We start from the raw sequence: 19,035 nt of genomic DNA, 5'->3' as shown, positions 1-19,035 counted from the left end.
AGTGACCAGAGGTATTTGTGTTCCATATACTGTTGGACTATCAGTGAGTTGTCCAACTGGAATGTGTCACACTCACCAGTTTGCTATGGACGGGTACACACACACACACACACACACACACACACACACTGAAAGAGTTGGGTGAACTGAGCCAAAAGCCATTAAAGCATACAGTACTGCATGTCTAAAATGATTTTTTTGAGTGTCTCATAATGTCTGGCATAAACTGATTGGCACAATGACGCGTACTTCATTTAAAATTTTATTTCAACAGCGAAAGCGTTAAAATCAAACCACTCCTCGTCTAATATGATCTAGATGGGTTAACTCTAGATTGGTGTTTGACACTTTCTACTTGGATAAAGAGTGAGAAAGGGCAAGAGAGAGAAAGAGAACAACAACTTCTTTCCTGTAAGTCACCTGACACTGGAGGCGTCACACAGACATGAGTAAACACACCTCCCGTTCTCTCTCTCTCTCTCTCTCCCTCCGTCTCTCTTACTGTCTTTTTCTCTGTTCTCAGTCACGGCACAAGCCCTCTCGCAAGATGAAAAGATTTGTTTGGAGCACCCTAACAATTTGCTATTTATATCCCTAAACTCTTCTGCCTATTCACAGGCAGGATGAATTTCAGTAAAACTATGACTCTATGAAAACCCTCAGATTGTTCATAGTATGAATAACAAATGCATTTAAAGGCTCAGACATATGTTGTTTTTCATATCGATAAGAAAACCTATAAAAAGAGCAGAACCATCCAGGTGTTAGGCCACCTACTTTGACTGCTCTACTCTGGGCCAAAAATGTTTTTTTTTTAGCAACAATGAAGGAATATTACACAAAAATATGACATATCAGGCTCTGGATGTGCGTACAAAACGTGACATTAGCATTATTTCCAGTAAATGTTGGCTTTGTATGGTGTTCACCAACATTAAGAAACAATATATTGGTAGCAGATATAAACTACTGTTAAAGTTTGGGATCACTTAGATATTTTATTGTTTTCAAGGAAATCTGTCTGAATAGAAAATATAATGAAAGAAGGGGACATGCTGGCATTGTCAGAGTTAGAAATAATGATTTTTAATCAAAATGATGACTACGTTTTTAAACTTTGCCCTCATTAGGCATTCTAGCTGTAAACTTTGACAGCTTTCCTTCCTCAATGTTCTTTGCACTCTGTACAAATTTCCTATTTTACCACCTCTAAAGCACCCCCTGACCATCACACTGCCTCTACCATACTTGACCAAAGGTATTAAGCACTGTTAGCATCTTTTCATTTGCTCTTCATCTCACAAATGTTCTTCTGTTTGATCCAAAAACCTCAAACTTGGACTCATCTGTAGACAACACCTTCTTCTAGTCTTCCAGTGTCCAATGCCCATCTCCATAGCCAGTGTAAAATACGCCTTTTTCTTTCCTGCCATGAAGTCCAGCATCCTGAAGTCTCCTCTTCACTGTTGATGCTGACATTCGTGTTTGACCTTTACTATTTAGTGCAGCTGCCAGTTGTGAGGCGACTTTGCCTTAAACTGCACACTCAGATATTTGTCTTCTGTGCATCGGGACCTCCCACTCCCTTTTCTGTCCCTGTTAGAGCCAGTTTATGCTGCTCTCTGAAGGGAGTAGTTAACAGCATGTTAAGAAATTTTCAAGAAAGTTTTCTTGCAATTTCTAACAAGACAAGTCACCTTCCTTTTTAAGGACAACAACAGACCGATGGGTCTCTAATGAAAGTTTGTATGTAATGTTTGTAAGTATGATCGACATTTTTGCATAGAGGCCTGACTAATTTAAATTGTTTGTAAAACGGATAAAATTGTCTGTGATTCATTTATTTTCAACTTGCGAGCGGTAGTGTTTTTTCCATCCAAGTATGATTTTATCAGCCTGGAGTACATACAGTGGACAGTAGACACCATTATCCCAAACATAGTGATTCACTAATGTATAGTGTTGGATAGATCACTGCATACATGTGTGTATATATATATATGTAGGTTTTTGAATTAATGTGGTTACGAGGATGTAGCAGTTTGAGGTCAGGAACCTCACACTACCAACTACGTACATCTTGGCTCAGGCAGAGCTGTATTTCTGAGACAGTTTTTTAAAAATGGTTCTTTTTACCATCAGCTTCTTAGTAACGTGCTTCAGTTTCCGTCGCAGTAAAGAAGAGCCCGATCGGCTCTTGCCTGTCTTGCTGGGTTTCCATTAAAAATGATTGGCTGCTATCGCTGGGACAGCGACATTGCAGTGAAAGTTCATGCTCGTCCAATTGTACAGTAGTATTAGTAGTTGCTTGCCTTATTCTCATTTCCACATAACATAAATTCTGGAAAGCTGCTGCTGACTCTCACAACACTTACAAGAAACCACTAGTGTGAAAGTTTTGAGTCTTGGTGACAAGACTATATATTTTTTTACTACATACAGTATTTGACTAAAATGGCAGCACTGCAGGAGACTGACTTGCTTTACTAACTCCTACTTCCCCTTTTGAAGTGCGTGAGTTGAGCCACTTAGCAAACATTTCAAGTCTCAGTGTAATGAGAAGAAAGATGTGTGTGTGTATATGTGTCTGTGTAGGTGTGTGTGTGTGGGTGGTGTTAGGGGTGGGGGGGGGTACGTTTCTATGTTTTACTGTTTTTAAATCGATCAAAATAGTCTAGCACAGAATTGTGGCACCGCACATGGATCCCATGCATCACGCTGCATCAAGCGGCTGGACGTATGTAATCGAGGCAGAAGCCGAGCGCGGGCCAGAGAGGGAGAGTGATGGACACCCATAAAGAAACTTGGAGAGAGACAAAGAGAGAGAAGAGGAGGAGGCAATGACAAAGAGAGAGGGAGAGAGAATGGGAAAGAAGGCAGATGGGTGTTTTCAGTGTGGAGCCCCCTCCCTGTCTCCCCTCTCTCTCTCTCTCTTTCTCTCCATGTTGGGCTGGCGTGTGTGCCACACCCATGTCTAGTAGTATTAATAATATTCTCTGGTCGTCTTCACACACCCTCTCCAAATCTGCCAGCACACATGAATGTTTCTAGCGTGTGAACTTTATTTCTCTTGCTTTGTTTTTTAACTATTTGACTGGTTTAGTATTTTAAACTGGGCCCACCCTATCTGTGCACCTATCCCTGAATCACTTCCAATTTGAAAGAAGAAATGTTCTGCTTCAGATCTGGAAGCAGCATTGTTGACTTGAGAGTGCAACAGCATAATAGTGCAATAAGATAGGAGTCAAATATTAGGAGTGCTTGTTCACTGTAATGCAGCTTATACTACACAACCCCACAGAGCGTGCTCTCCCGCCTCACCACTGAGTTGTATCAATAGCTGCCTGACACCATCTCTCCAAAAATACATTTAACCATGTTACTGTCGAGTAGTGTTTATGGTATTTTGTCTGTTCCTTGACTTTAATGTGCAATTATTTGCTTTTATCACACACAGGCTTGAGATAGTCCTAGAAAAGTAATCAACTGTGTTATCTTGTTATGTCTGTTGAATATGATTTTTTTTTTTTTTTTTTGCAGTCTACTAGTGCATCCTACAATTCCCAATGCATCTTAATTGCATTTTTGTTTTTGTAAGCGCCTTCGTGCACATGTGTTTTTAAAGTCCATGTAAGAGTTTTCTCATAACACAGATTGCATAGATCTATGAAATGTAAGCAGCAATTTCTGTTCTGGTGGTGGCTGATTCCAATAACCCATTATATTGTTTTACATATAGGTTGCTCTGTCATAACTGTGCAAGATTGTTTGTTTTGTTTAGGATGTGAATATGCAATACTCATCCTTTTATTGTATTTAAGCACACACTAAATACTACAATCAACTCTGGACATTTGATTGGCAACTAGTAGTCATAATGCTAATTGGTGCATTTATTCTTGTTATAATAGTTCATAAAATCCTGCTCCTTGTAAGTAATTGAGTGGTGGTCACTAGTGTAATAACCGAGGTTAGTAGTAAAAGTGATAGTAGTGGATTAGTACACTGTTTATTGTACAATCATAGCTGTTTGTTATTGAATTTATTAAGTCAAACATAGTCTCATTAGTGATTCCTTTATTACTAACACAAATACACAACGGAAGACATTATCAATAACGTGCACACATGAACATCACTGATGAATAACGAACGTGCACATGCATATGAATCAGTTATTCCAGTTATGTTTGTGTCACATTTTTATGCTCCGGTATCTAGTTGATTCAAAGACCCTGATGATATGGAAATGCCCAGTGTGCTGCCACAGCGAGCATAAAAAGAACCTGACCGTTGGCGAGCTAATTCTGGCCACAGTCGTAATCCTGAGAGTTGCCACCCAAAGGTGCAACACAGCAATGGATGAGCAACACGTAGCCCGGACTGGAGCAATGAGTGGGGCCAGTGAACTCACAGTGAGTCAGGTTCATGCTGACTGTGACAACTAGAGACATGCACAGAGAAACATAGACAAAGAGGCCTATAACAGCAGCATTTACTGCATTTTGAATGACTCGAGTGTTCCTTACATGCTACGTGTAATTAGAAATGCAGAAACAGAGATGGCAAAAAGGGAGGGAAGACAAGAAAAGGAGCACATTTTACACAGACATGGGCATAAAAGAAGAGCAAGGGAGAAATACATGAAGATAGATGGAGGGAGGGAGGGAGCGATGTTGTGGGTGCAGCTCTCCAGTTGGTGTTGCTATGGCCCTGCCCTCCCTGTTCACTGAGCCATTTCCTGTTTTTGACCTGAAATCTTTATTTAGAGCCATCCCTCCTCGCTGCTCAGCATTCATGAGTCAACTCACAGTCCAGAGAGATGAACACAGGACTAAAATCAGAACTCCATTCACCACAGAAGCGCCGTATGCGTGCGCACACGGAGCTGCCCGGGCTAACGCGCCTGTCAGCCACACTCCAGCTGAGGTTTCATTCAGGCTAAGCTGTATGCATGATGACAATAAGACTTTTCCTTTTTATTGACCGACTGTTGTCATTGGTTCTTACACTGAGTCAGTTTTAATAAAACGGACCTACTGTCCACCGAGCCGGTCCGCTTGAAGCCTGTTAACACCAGTATATTCAATGGCAACATTTCACATGCAACTTGCAGCTGTAAATGATGGATCCAGTTCCATGGACAAAATAAATCAGCACAAATATTTGGTGTTGTGTTAAACTTCGGAGACCTTTGACCAGCACATTTGCACTGTTGACCAATAGCATCCGTGTTGACTGTGCTGACCTTTGAGAGAACACAGAGCCTGGGTCCAGTATGGAGGAACCGATTTCAGCCTATTAGCTGCTTTGCACCGTCCACTTTTAATGGACTGCTCCGTCGAGGGAAGATTGTCTGAAGGCACCAGTACAAACATGATGTGACTTGTGAACCTATTGTCCTGTTAGCGAGAGTTTTAGTGCACCCTGTTATGTCCCATAAAATGAAAAACCTAATGACTCTGTGCCAGCAGTCGAGTTCAAACACTGGACTCCGATAGATGGAAATTCTTGTAACAGCAGGTTGATCAAAGCCTGTCCCGGCCACAGACGCAGACAAGCTGAAAAGAAGAAGAAGAAGAAGAAAAAAAACAGACGGACACTTTTTGTGTATTGTGTCTACAAGTGTGTTCAGTGCACAACTGGGTTAAGCGCGTGTAGCAGGAGGCATCGGGGGGCACAAACGGTCCAAAATGCCCGTTTTGTGCCCCAGGATGCTCCACTGGTGTTTTTGTCTGTAAGGAGCAGACTCTGCTGGGTTTTGTTCGAGTGTACCGGACGTCTCCCGGCCATCTGCTGCTGGGTAGGACGGGCATCACTAACCAACCCGCACCGTGAGTCCAGTACTCGCTCCTCAGTGTTGATCTCAGTCACTGAAATGATTTTTTTGAAGTTTTCAGGAAACGAAAAAAAAAAGATGAAACATTTTTACACACACATATACATACATATATATATATATATATATATATATATATATATATATATGTATGTATATAGTTGTTTATATGCTTCCACTTGGCACTTTTGAATATGTTGTATTAACTAGTCTTATATCAAGAGGAAGAAAGAAAGACAGATACAGTGTTACAGATCACATTGTGTGTGTGTGTGTGTGTGTGTGTGTGTGTGTGTGTGTGTGTGTGGGCGGAGCGGAGTTGACGCCACTTCTCGGGGCAGCTGCTCGGTTTCAGCTTCTCCAGCTGCCTTCACGTGTTCCTCGTTAACCTCGCAGCCCTACCAAAATGGATTCTGCATGGGTAGTAATTATGCCGTTGTTATAACACGTTAGTGTGTCATGTGTAATTATTTGGCTGTGGGCTAAGAGTTTTGTGCAGACCACGTCTTCGAACAGCCACGTTAATGCGTCTAACCTTTAAGGAAGCGTCTGCACGGACGGCTGAAGCCTCAAACGCCGAGTGCTGGCTGAAGTGGGACGCATTTTGGTGGCGCCGCCGAAGTTCCCCGAGGTCCACGTTGTTTACTTAAATGCAGCACGTTGGCCCTGCGTTCTCCGCGCGCCCTCGAGCTCGCGCACTTCGCGCGTCGAATCGCGCAAAAACAGCGGGACGGCGGGCGCACGTGCAGCTCTGCTCGCGAGTGTGTCCTGCGGCTCGTGAAGGCACCAGCGGTCCTGCGAGCGGAGGCAGAGCTCCGCTCTCATCAGCGCCATTGTGTGACAGAGTCTCCGGGAGCGAGGACGGCTCGTGTTTCTGTGGCCGACAGGACTGTTTAAATACCCACCCATGTTTCTCTTTCAAACTCCGGCGGACCTGGATGTGGTAAGACACGGTTTCAATATTTCAAAGAGCCACTATAACGCGCCGAGGAAGTACCATTAAGGCAGGCTGGCGTAACCTATTTGTAATGAATCATGGACACGGTGAGGACTGGTGTTTCAGTGGTGCTGTGGGCAGCGGGACCTTTTAGCAAAGTTAGGCACTGTTAACTTTGGTTTTATGTATCAAATACATGATACCTGTCAATACCTGTTCCCGCTATACTTATACGTGTTTCTGCCGAAACTCGTTCCAGTGTCTGGAGCCGCCACTTTCCAGCCCGAGCAGTGTGTCTGTTAAACTTTGGAGCCTAAAATACATCGACTGCTTTCCCAAATACGCTTAGCCATCTGTACACAGCCTACTCGTCTGGGCCTGCTATGTGGAATAATAAGAAATAAATGAATAACTGCACATAATGAGTTCCCCAGTGCTAAAGTAATGACCTAAATCTGTACAAATACTCTTACATGTCAATGGGTGAAAACTGCATTTGTAAAGGTACGTGTCATGTCAACAACAGCACATAGATGAAATGGTCTTCATCTCCACATTAATGTCATTTGCAAGCACACTGTACATTTCTTTAAATTGTTGACTGGAAAGTGCTGCGAGGTGGGGAAATGTGTTTTTGCAGTGATTTGGTCCCCGGTGTTTGGGACTGTCTCAGTCTGTGTTGCTGCTGTGAGTGGAGGGGCCTCTCGTTTCATAACAGGCACCACAACACAGCAGTCTGCTCTCACACTAACCTCTTCGCCACTTTGTCACTCCCGTGCTGTGTGGCCCGCAAGCTGCACGTAGGTCACATCAGATGTTCTTGATTTTGGCAGAGGGCAGAGTATAGACTCATGTGATGCAGTGAGAAGGGGGAAAGCCTAGTTTCTGCTGAGTGGGGAACTCCTTAGGAGATCCCCAGACTCCGGGAAGGGACCAGGGTACATTTAAAAGTGTTGATTTTATATTTCTCCGTTTTTATTTACTGCAACAATTCCAGCAACAAACGTGGCAGATGCTGAGACTCTGTTTACTGCTGAACTGGAAAAACAGACTGGAAAAATATTCATTCTGGTTTTTTTGTAGAACCCGGTAGACCCTCCAAGCCTATTAAATATTCTCTCAGCCTGTGTTCTTTTTTGGTTTTCAGACAAATTTTGTGAATTTAGCTAAATTGTTTTTAAGAAATACTTTCACTGGCTTTGTTTATAGACTGAAAATGTATGGGAGATGTGACAGCTCCAGGCATATTGTCAATCTCTAAGCCTTGAACATATGGTAATAGAAGAGTTCTGTTGCACCGGATGGACCGGATCGATGTAGCAGGCTAATATATAATACATACCTTTAGTGCCTGAATACCTATATGTAGTAATAGTAATAAATCTTCCAGTGGAGCAATATGGCTGCTAATGCAGTAATAAGGCTTGCACTGCAATGATAAGGATTATACTTAAGTTATACGAGTGGTGCCTGCAGTAAAAATGATGACACTTGCAGCATTGAAGCTTCTGCTGCTGCTGTAACAAGGTGGGCACTAGGGTAATAAAGCTGATAATGCTGCGATACGGTGCATGCTGCAGTAATAAGGCAGATTCTGCAGTAATAAGTGGGGTACTACTGTACAGTCAGTAATCACACGTATTGCCGCCGTAGATTTCTGTAGTTTCTGAGGCTTTGTCACTGGAAGTGTCAAGCTATGTTTTCTCCCCTGTAGAGGCTCAGTGGAAAGAGTGGAGTGCTCAACGGCATGTAGACACGTCTGCTGACCTAAATCTGCGCTCTTCTTCCGCCTTTTATTTATAGACTTGTGTGTGTGTGTGTGTGCATGCATGTGTGCGTGAGAGTGGGTGAGTGAGTTTGTGTGTGCATCCACTAATGACCACAAACATGACATGCACACATGTGTGTTGTGTGTCGTTGTGAGTTAATGCCTGAATTCTGTGAAACTGAGGCATGAGAATGAAACTTTTTTTTGTCAATTGTCCCTTCAACTAACATAACTATCTTATCTTATCCCGGAGGCGTTTAAGTAAATGTGCATGTTAGGTTTCCCTGTTATCACTGAGTGTTCAGTGCACTGGCTGTGCAGAGGTTTAGTCTGTGGATGAGCATAAATATATATACACAGTTGCCATGCTACAAGCGAAGCCTAGGGTTATATTATTTATGGTCACTTTGGTTGCTGGCGTTTGAGGTGCTGTTTTCCTCAGCAGCTATCTTAGTATTTCATCCACCCCAGTTGTCAGTTACAATAGACTAAAAATTAGTAACTACGACCATGCACAACCTGGCAAGTGAGTGTAATTACAACAGGAATGAAATTGCACTTTGCACTCCTTACTCCTTAATTCTGCTCGTAGCACTGGTGATCTAAACTATAGCATGTACCCTGAGACACTATAACTTGCACTTTTAATGCTGTACATTCCCTTAACACTTTATTAAAATTAATAACATTAGGATTGCTTTAGGAAAACTAACTGGAGTGCATTTGTTTTTCACCAAAACTAGGGAACAAAATCTTGCAGGCTTTAGTGTCACTTTTAGCTAAATATTTATATTTTAGTTTTTAGTGCTTAAATACACCTAGCCGTGCCACTGCTCATCTCAGTGTCTATTTATTATTGGGGTGCTGTAATATGGGATGTATTGCGCAGGAGTGTAGTGTTTTGTAACCAGGTCTGTCATTATGTAAGAGAGTGTAGCTGATTGCCAGCTGACCCCTGTCATGTGAGCATTTATGATCACTATGAGCACACACACACACACACACACACACACACACACACACACACACACACACACACACACACACACATTTGTTGCGTACAAAAACACATGGACATTGTTTCCAGCTGCATGATTGGTGTATTTCTTCTTCTTCTGGTTTGGACTGTCCTCTTCTTTCTGTCCTACCTGGTTGTTGTTCAAGAGAAAAAAATATGTCTTTGGGCTCAGGTATGCAGATTTCCTATTGTTGTCCAGTAAGGACAACATACTGAAGGTAACACAAATACCAATCTAAACCACAATATACTGTAGCTTATATTCATAATTATACTGTAATATTAGAAGGTGTCAGCAAAAATGCACTTGAGGCCATGACCTTTGCTTTTCAATCCATGCGTGCGAACCTTGATTTGTTTAATGATGGTCTTGCACGGTTTTGATGGTGTCACTTCCATGTTTCAGGTTTTTAAGTACCACAGACACCGTTTGGATGAAAGTCGCAGCCACTGCTGTTGGGAAAAGACATGCATAGAGTGTTGTCCTGGTTCAAGCCATTTGCATGTTTTATTACAGGCTATGCAAAAAAGCAAGTAGAATGTTTTAGTGGAGAAATTACTGGCGAGGGTGTTGATGAAGATCCTTTATTACTAAGCCTAGTTTTAGCACTTTCAGTGCGTGTGTGCAAGTGCTCAAAAATGTCATAAAACCGGAATTCATGTATTAGTAGACAGCATAGTAGTAGCAACAGCAGTAGTCATAACAGTAGTAGCAGTTGTAAAACTGGAGTAGCAGTAGCTATCGTCATGGTGTAACTGTATCTAAAGTTGTTTGTGGAAGCATAGCTGTTTTTGAACGTAGTCAGTCTGGTCAAGCGAGCACTACAATGCATCTCTTTCTTTGGGTTTTGTCTGGAACATGTTAACTAGTTCTACATTGTGTGTGTCTGTGTGAGTAAAATATAGACACACACGCGTGAGTTGGATGGTGTCGTCCTCATGTGCAGAGCTAGATGCATTACAGCAAGGAGGAACATTGGAAGCACAGTCATGACTGTGAAGTGTGCTACTGTATGCCTCCGTGCACATGTGAATGTTATTAATACTTTTCAGCCTAGTAAGCATACAACACGGTGTTACATTCATCTACCTGCTGCAGTGTTAGTGTGCAGTGCATGTCCGTACTTACTGTGTGCATCCAGAGAACCTGAAATAGCCTGATGTAGAGGTGAGGGGGAGGGGTGGATGTTCAGCTCAGGCATGGAAACCAGCATATCCGGTTACAGGATCATAATATCACTGCAGAGTCTGTCCACTAGTGCCGCACTACCATACAACACAAGCACTCACTACAACCTGCTACTGGAATAACACGCTCGGCCCACATGTCGATGTGTGTGTGCAAGCCCAGTTGGCACACTCTACAAATACCTCACACTGAAATGTAGAAAACACTCATTTATACATTAAATTAATTATTTATGCTTGTTCTTTATTTTCTATTGACTTTTGGTTATTATTATGTTACCATTAAGGCCCACTTGCCTGAAGTCACCATCAACTTTTCGTGTAATCTTAACTAACATTCCCCATAGCCACCAGTAGGCCTTTCTTTCTCAGCTAGAATTTCAAATTTTGATACTGTTTGATTGTATTGTGCCTTTAGCAATTGTAGTTAATTTTCATCTCTAATGGAACAAGCTGTGGGGGCCGAGGTGTATTGATACAGTTAAATTTCAGAGGTGGCCCAGTTCGTGGTTGGTTCTTTTGGTTTGTATCAGGATATTTGGGGATATTTTAGGCTTTAGGCAAAACCAGCGATGTGTTTATTTTAAGAGATATTCTTATCTGAAGTTGTTTTCTCACATCATATCGCTCTGCTGGAACCAACTGCTTATATATTGATTTTGATTTGTTTGGTATCTGTTGGGCAATTTTGAAGATGGTTTTCAGGTGAAGAAAAAAAGGAGGAAATGGAACACGTCACAAGTTGTATTCATTTTATTAAAAGACAGACCTTTTCTAGTTAGCTTTGTCTGCTTCTAATATGATTTTAGTGTGATTAATTCCACACTTGATTTAAAAGTGATCACTAGGGTTGTAATGATTCAAAAAATCTGCAACTTGGTTCAGATCTTGGGGGTTGGGGCCTCTCAATAAACAGATGACCTACACTGAGTACTATCCCTGAATACAACGTTACTCTGGAAACAGTCAGTCACTTTATTAGCATAAAGCCTGAGCACAATGTCAGCTAATAGGTCGTCAAGATATGTCAGATTTATTGGATACTGTATCGAGTAGGGAGAGTAATTATGAGCAATAATATGTTGGAGACTCCACTGCAACAGAGACAGTGGGGGTGGCTTTATCAGGCAGTCAGTAGGAAGAGAGAGGACGGGGTCTTGTCACGGTTCTGGAGGTGGAACACGAGAACATGAATGTGTGTTGTGGTTCAGAACTGTTACATCCCTATTGATCACACTGTACATGTACATAATGGCATATAAGAAATATTAATATGAAAACACATAGATACACCGAATAATTTTGACCAGCTTTTTGTCAAATTCCAAAACTTTCAAAGAAAAGAACTATTGTGAGCTTTAGTCCAAAATATCACAGGTATTATTGGCCTTCAAAACTGCACATTGATTGATTTCTAGTTGTAGCTGGGTGCTTCTTCGCTAGAAAGTTCTCCGCAGACTTCTTTTGCATTTACTACATAGACAACCACGTGGAATAGATAGTTTTAGGATACTTAAGTCACTGTGACCTTGAGTAAAAACTGGCTCCGTTTTGTACTACAGTCCTCCTCCACTGCTTTATCTACTTTAGTCATTTATGTCTTTTTTTTTTTTTTTTTTTTCTTCTTCTTCTGGTGTGTTCATTTCTAGACATGGCTCATAGGGTGTAGGATGGTTCTGGGCCTGTGAACTTTGATAGTCAGTGTAGGGAGGGGAGGAGGAGGGGTGTAAGTGTGTGTGTATGAGAGAGGTAAAGACTGAAGGACGAAAAAGATGGAAACTGTAAAGTAGAGCAGAGAAGAGAAGAGGTGGAGGAGAAGGAAAAGGAAGAGGAGGATAATGTAGAGGAATGTAAGGGGTGGGGCACCTCTGCTATGTCAGCCCTGCGCTCTCTGTGTATGAGTGTGTGCGTGAGTCAGTGAGTCAAACACGCACAGCTGCTTCAACCCTCAATCACACAGGCACAAACTGCTTTGAAACAAACTCTTTTGCTCTCTCTTTCACTCCTTCTGTTCTCGTCTTGTCCCTTACACATTCTGATTTGCCATTTTCCTAAAAGGTCCATAGAAAAAAGGATTCTGGAAACTTGTATATGATTTATATACATAGGACATGCTCACTCAGACAGGCACCTTTGCTCAGCACACTAGAAATCAAGGCTCCAAACATGAAACTGCCATCAAATGTCCTGATTTTTTTTTTGTTAAATTACACATTGAGCAAAGCAGGTATAAGTATAGAAATGTTTTCTATAAGCCCCGTTTACAGTTTGGTCCTTGGTTTAAATTGCTGCTGCTGTGAGGAGCTTATTACTTCCCCAGACTCACCACTATAGCCATTCTGACCTGAATAAGTAGGAAGTGACAACGGAAAAACGTGTTGGTTGCCACTGTAATGCTAACTACTGTGATTTGATGTCTAAAAAAAGCTAACACTGTGAAACTCTTTAGAGTCACACTAACCTTCCAGAAAGTTAGATAATTAGTCAGTTCCACTGTTATGCCTGTGTGTCAGCTTTGGATGGACTTAAATACCTGTGCATTAGGTTAGCTTAGCATAGTGTAGCAAATAGCAGTTTGCTATTTTGAAGCAGAGAAACTGCTGAAAGAAATTTCAACATTAATTTTAGTAGAGAGAGGAGAGAACGTAGCTCTTTTCCCTTCCACCTCATCCACACTAGTCTCTCACCTAGTCCACCAGTTCCTCCTCCTCTTCCTCCTCTTCCTCCTCCTTCCTTCCTGCTCCCCCCACCCCCTTTCCACACACCCTCTCCCCAGTCCTATTCTTTGTCATCTTTTTGGGTGAATTCCCAGCTGACTCTGTTTGTCATGGCAACCAACCAGTCGTGGTGACTGGGCCTGCAGCTCACACTTCCTGTGTGTGTGTGTGTGTGTGTGTGTGTGTCTCTGAGGGGACGCATGTGCAGTGTGTATGTGTAGACAGCAACTGGCTGCATGAGCCTGTCAGCCTGTATTAGAGTCAAACACACTGCAGTGATGCCTGTTTTCTTACTTTTTTCCTTTGTAGTACCAGTAAGGACACCATCAGATGGTTTGATTCAATAGAGATCTGTTAAACTACTGGAATACGCATGTTTAGGACTCTGCTGCGGCTCTCTCTCTTTTCTCTCCTACTGTATGCCTCTTGTCCCCCACCCTGCCCCACCCCCTCCCTAAGTAACTCAATGTGCTATTCTAATATGGCAAGAAGAGGGAGGGTACAGGGGAGGTTGGACTTTAAATCTGCCCTATGATCCAGTGGTACAGCAGGGAAGACTACTATTACATAACTGTGTGTGTGTGTGTGTGTGTGTGTGTGTGTGTGTGTGTGTGTGTGTGTGAGCGCACACATATTAGGCTACAGTATGCAGTGGTGAGGCTCCCATCGCAGCTGCTCTTAGTTTCAGTGTATGTTTTTTTTAATCCTCTGTTGCTGTAAGCTTGTTGCATTTAAGCAGCTTCTTGAATCACCACGGCTAAGCTTCTGGTTTGCAGTCTGAAAACTTCACTGGTGAATATGCAGTGTCTGCATTTAAGTGAGGTGAGATGTTAACATCTAATGCCAAGATCCAGAAATGCTACTAGATTTGGAAAGAACACAGTAGTCACAGTGTGAATTTCTTTCGAACACACTAATTGTATGAGGTGTTCTACAGGCAGGAAACAAAATAGCATGTCTAAATCCACCTGTTCACAAACCAGGAAGGAGGAAGAGTTTGTGGTCACGGAAGTGCTCTGAATTGGCTACACTGTGGGGAAACCCTGTATTTAGTTAGTTATTAAGGAAGAGTATTTAAAAAAAAAATACAGGAAATATGTTGGTCAAATACGTTGATTTCTTCACTATGATAGTAGATGAAATGCTGGCATTTGAGCCTGTTGGGAGCATAAAACAAGCAATATAAATATGTTCAGATTTCTTGAACACTAGATGATGTGTTGCTGTCTTCTAACTCCTACCTTTCTTTGGTTCTATTTTCCAGATATATGTTTGGTAAAGGTGCGAAGCGGAAGCTGGATGAGGATGAAGAGGGCCTGGAAGGCAAAACGCTGGAGGCGTCTATGGCGGGAGGGGGACCGGGCCTCGGCCCAGAAGGCCTGTCAAAGGTGTCCTACACCTTGCAGCGCCAGACCATCTTCAACATTTCTCTGATGAAGTTGTACAGCCAGCGGCCACTTGGAGAGCCCAGCCTGGAACGCCGCGTCCTCATCAACAACATGCTGCGACGCATCCAGGAGGAACTCAAGCAAGAAGGCTCCCTGCGGCCGCTGCTCCTGCCACCGTCACCACCGCCTGATGACCCCATGGACGAGGGCTTCCGTGAGGCGCCACCGTCCTTTGGTGTTTTGTCAGCGGCAGCAACAGCACAGGTATCCCAGTCTCCTGCGCTGTTGATGCCAGCGATTGCTCCACCGCCTTCACCCCACCCAATGGTGCCTCCCAATTGTCAGGCATCTCAGGCTTGTTCCAACCATGTAGAGGCCTGCCCTGCCCCTCTAGAATCCTGCCTCACTCCAGCCTCTTTATTGGAGGAGGATGGTGGAGATTCAGCTTTTTGTACTCCATCCCCACCGACTCCTCCTTTGTCACCTCCCCCAGTGCTGAACCCCTCATTACCTTCAGCACTTCTGAGCCAGGCATCCCCCAGGGTCCCTGTGCCACCCACGTCCAATGACGATTTCCCATCCACTCTGAGTGACATGGAGTTGGGTCCTCCCACAGCCATAACAAGGACAGCAGCAGCTAATACTATGACCGTGACTACCTCCCCAGCTCCCACACCACTCACCCAGCCATCCCACATAGCGCCCCTCTCCCCAGCACCCACAGGAGGCCACCCCAAAGACTGCAGGGCCATGGGTGCTAAACCAGAGGCAGCTGGCATATTGCTAGCAGAATCTCGCTGTGCTGATCTCCGGTCGATGGACACTCTGCCCACACTGCCTCCTGGTGGCCTAGTAGACATTTCCTCCTCTCCTTCCTCTCCTTCTTCCTCCTCCCCCTCGGGGTTTCTCTCAGACTTGGCGCTAGACGATGTTCTTTTCGCCGACATCGACACGTCCATGTACGACTTTGACCCCTGTACGACAGGCGGGGCTGTGGGCATGACAGCAGGCGGTGGTCTCGCCAAACTGTCGCCGGTGGTGACTGCAGATGACCTCCTCAAATCCCTGTCGTCGCCATATAGTGGCCCAACCCCCCAGGTTTCAGCTAATCAGCCTTTCAAAATTGATCTGACAGAACTGGACCACATCATGGAGGTGTTGGTGGGTTCATAACTGGTTGATACAACCTCAGAAAGACAAACTGTTTATTCTGGTGAACAGACTGGAATGAAAATTTGGGATTGCATTGGGGGTTTTCTTGGTTATTGTTTATATGTGTTTTTTGTTTGTTTGTTTTTCAAAAACTCTCTTCAGCGGTCGGTAATTGTAAACATCAATGGTGATGTCAATTAGTACTACTATGACAACTACTACTACTACACAACACTGTGCATGCACTGTGCTCACTTTTCCAATTATGGAAATGAAATAACCGGGAAACAAACCTACACATGCATTTGTATTTCTATACTTGTGAGGGACCTCTTTTGACTCCATTACCTAACCCTATTTTAAACCTAATCCTAGTTCTGATCTTTACCCTGAACCTAAGCCTGAGCCTTAACCCTAAAGGAGTAACTGTACATAGAAAAAGAGAGGACCTGCAAATTGTCCTCATTCTGGATGACTTTTGCAATCATTCTGTCCTTGTGAGTTCTTCTTCTTCTCACAGGTAAAGAAATACAAACACACATGAACATGACACGCACACACATACACACACTGAAATCACGGCTTTTAGCAGATGAGTGCCTTTCAAAAATGACCACTTATTCAATTCCTGTTTTTACAGTATTTGTTTTTTCTTGTTCTTTTCACTTTAACAGCCTAGTGAGGTCACTCCTCAATATTTTTTTTTAATTTATTGTATTGTATTAAAACTATTATTAAGTAAGGTAATTTCTAATGATCAAATAATAATTATTTAATCTTTATCTTATTACAGATGTTATGTTTTGTTTGTAAAGCAAGCTTAAAAACATTTTTACAAGGAATCCATTGTTTTACCAGTGTGCTACATTACATATTAGCTTGGCTATATAATTACGCTTTGGGAATAGCTCTAAAACACATCGCCTGGCTGTTAGATAAACTCTTTTGGTAGAAGTAGATGTCTGTTCTTGCACACATCATGTCTATGAATTCAGTTCAGGACTATTTCTTTCCTTTCCTTCTTGGCAGGCACATATAACTGTGCTGGATGCTATTTTACATGAGCTCGGTCATATGGGCTGGTTATCGTGCTTCAGTTACAGCAGAATTCAAATGAGGTACACCCACAGGAAAGCTGGATGTGTTTACATTGGAAGCAGCAGCAGCAGCAGCAGCACTACCCTTGCCACCCAGACGGATGTAGATGATCTGTCAGTCTAACCTAAACCTTTCTGCTCCAAACTCATGCTAAATTTGAACTTAAACAATACAGCTGTCACACATTGCAGGAAATATTTTGTGGCACCGATGTCACTCCATAAAATTCCTTATATTCACTCAAAGAAAATTGAATATTTTAGTAGAAGTGCCTTATTTTGATTTGGTTCCTACAGAAATAGCAACAGTAATGACAGATAAATGACAGCACAACATGCAGTATTACACCGTATTTTTAGAAGAACAGAAGCCCAGTATACCAAACCTCAGGGTTCTGCTCATTTCTGTACATTGTCCTGTACAGTTTTGAAGCTTAACCCAAAACTCATGGATGTTTTAACATATACAATGGCATGATGGTTAAGAATGTGTTGTAAATAAGTTGAACTTGGATTTCCACTGAAGTAGGAAACCCAAAGCACGGTGTTAACCTCATACTGCAACCACACAAAACACAAGTCAAAATGTGATGCCTCACATTTGTCTGCGTGTTTTTATCTCACCAGTCCACAGATTCTTAATTTATCAGTCAAATGTTGCTGTCCTGCTGTCTTGTTTACATATGTTTCCCACAAGGTTTTTGTTTTAAATAATGTAGTTGGGTGTTACATTTGATAATGTATTAGCTGAAATCACAGCTCTCCCCCATTCACAGATTTGGCTATTAACTGTGGTGCTCCATGTGAAAAGAGATACAAATGCACGGATGAGCTTAGCAGGTACAGGCAAGAGGCTGAAACGATTGTGTGCGTTAGTGTTCATTTGTTGACATGTTGGCAACCTGATATATTCAAGTTCCCTTTCACTCTGCTGTGTTTTTTAAGCTGTGTTGTGGTATCCACCTGCTCTTGGTGGAAACCACAAGTACCTGTTGCAGATAATGGCAGAGCTGTGGATGAGAAAACCAACAATGAGCTAAAAGAAGCTAAAATGCACCATGCAAAGGAAGAAAACAGCTAAGTAAGGTGATCATTATATGAGGGCTCATTACTGCAAACACCTTACACATTATGTAGAATCATTTGAAACACTGTTGTAACTGCTGCGCTCTTCTCATTTCACATATCATCTACTTTCGTCCAGCTATTCACACCAATATAAAAAAAGATACCACAGACAGACACAACAGGATAGGTACAGGACTACAGGTGTTGACGATAATTTAGGATAGACCTTTCCTTCAAAGTTAGTAAAGTTTTAAATAACACCTCTGTATCTGCCAACACAGCTTTTCTATGGTAGGTGAAATGGCTTGATATTGATATTTCTGGCAGAGGTTCATGCTGGTAAACATAATTGGCTATATTAGCATTTTCATAGGGGCGAGGCTATAGAAACTAAAATTTGTTCAATGGAAAATAATTAGTTACCCAGAATGCACTTGACCTCAGCTCATATGCAAGTGACCTGCATTTTAACTGAATTCAAAGCAGAGTGTGAGCCAAGCAGACAGCAGCACCAACTAATACTGTTTGTAGACGACTGTGTCTTATTTCTTTCACTATGTTTGACTATTGGAGTGCTTGTTTTTTTTTTTTTGTTTTGTTTTTTTTTTTGTCAATTAAGTTATTTATTCATAGTTGTTTTTTCTTTTCTGTGTAAATATATTTATTTTTGATGTGAAGTGAACATTTGGATTGTAAATGTGTGTACAGAATGTGTGGTAGGAATGTACTTCAGATAGGAATGTATCTGAGCATGGAATTATGGGTGGAAGCCATTTTTTATATACATAGGTAGTTATATTACCTTGTTTCTTTGTTTGTTTGTTTGTTGCTTGTTGTTTCTTTGTGGGTCGTCTGCCACAACT

At 42.3% G+C, this 19,035-nt stretch overlaps 1 protein-coding gene across 5 annotated transcripts in view; it reads left to right on the top strand.

Moving 5' to 3' along the window:
* The window catches only part of sertad2b (SERTA domain containing 2b), a 33,006-nt gene extending 15,583 nt beyond the window's left edge, over window positions 1-17,423 (top strand). For 4 of the 5 annotated variants that reach the window (XM_026355489.1, XM_026355493.1, XM_026355491.1 and 1 more), the window contains one exon: window positions 14,732-17,423. In XM_026355489.1, coding sequence (XP_026211274.1) covers window positions 14,732-16,028 — 1,297 coding nt within the window. In that variant the 3' untranslated portion in view covers window positions 16,029-17,423. Of the gene's footprint in view, window positions 1-6,192; window positions 6,783-14,731 lie in introns of those variants that run through there. The other variant, XM_026355490.1, reaches the window with a different exon arrangement.
* Window positions 17,424-19,035: the final 1,612 nt, after the last annotated feature.

This window comes from Anabas testudineus, chromosome 15 (assembly GCF_900324465.2).
Source record: "Anabas testudineus chromosome 15, fAnaTes1.2, whole genome shotgun sequence".
NCBI classification, from domain to species: Eukaryota; Metazoa; Chordata; class Actinopteri; order Anabantiformes; family Anabantidae; genus Anabas; species Anabas testudineus.
This window is presented reverse-complemented; position numbering and strand designations above follow the sequence as displayed.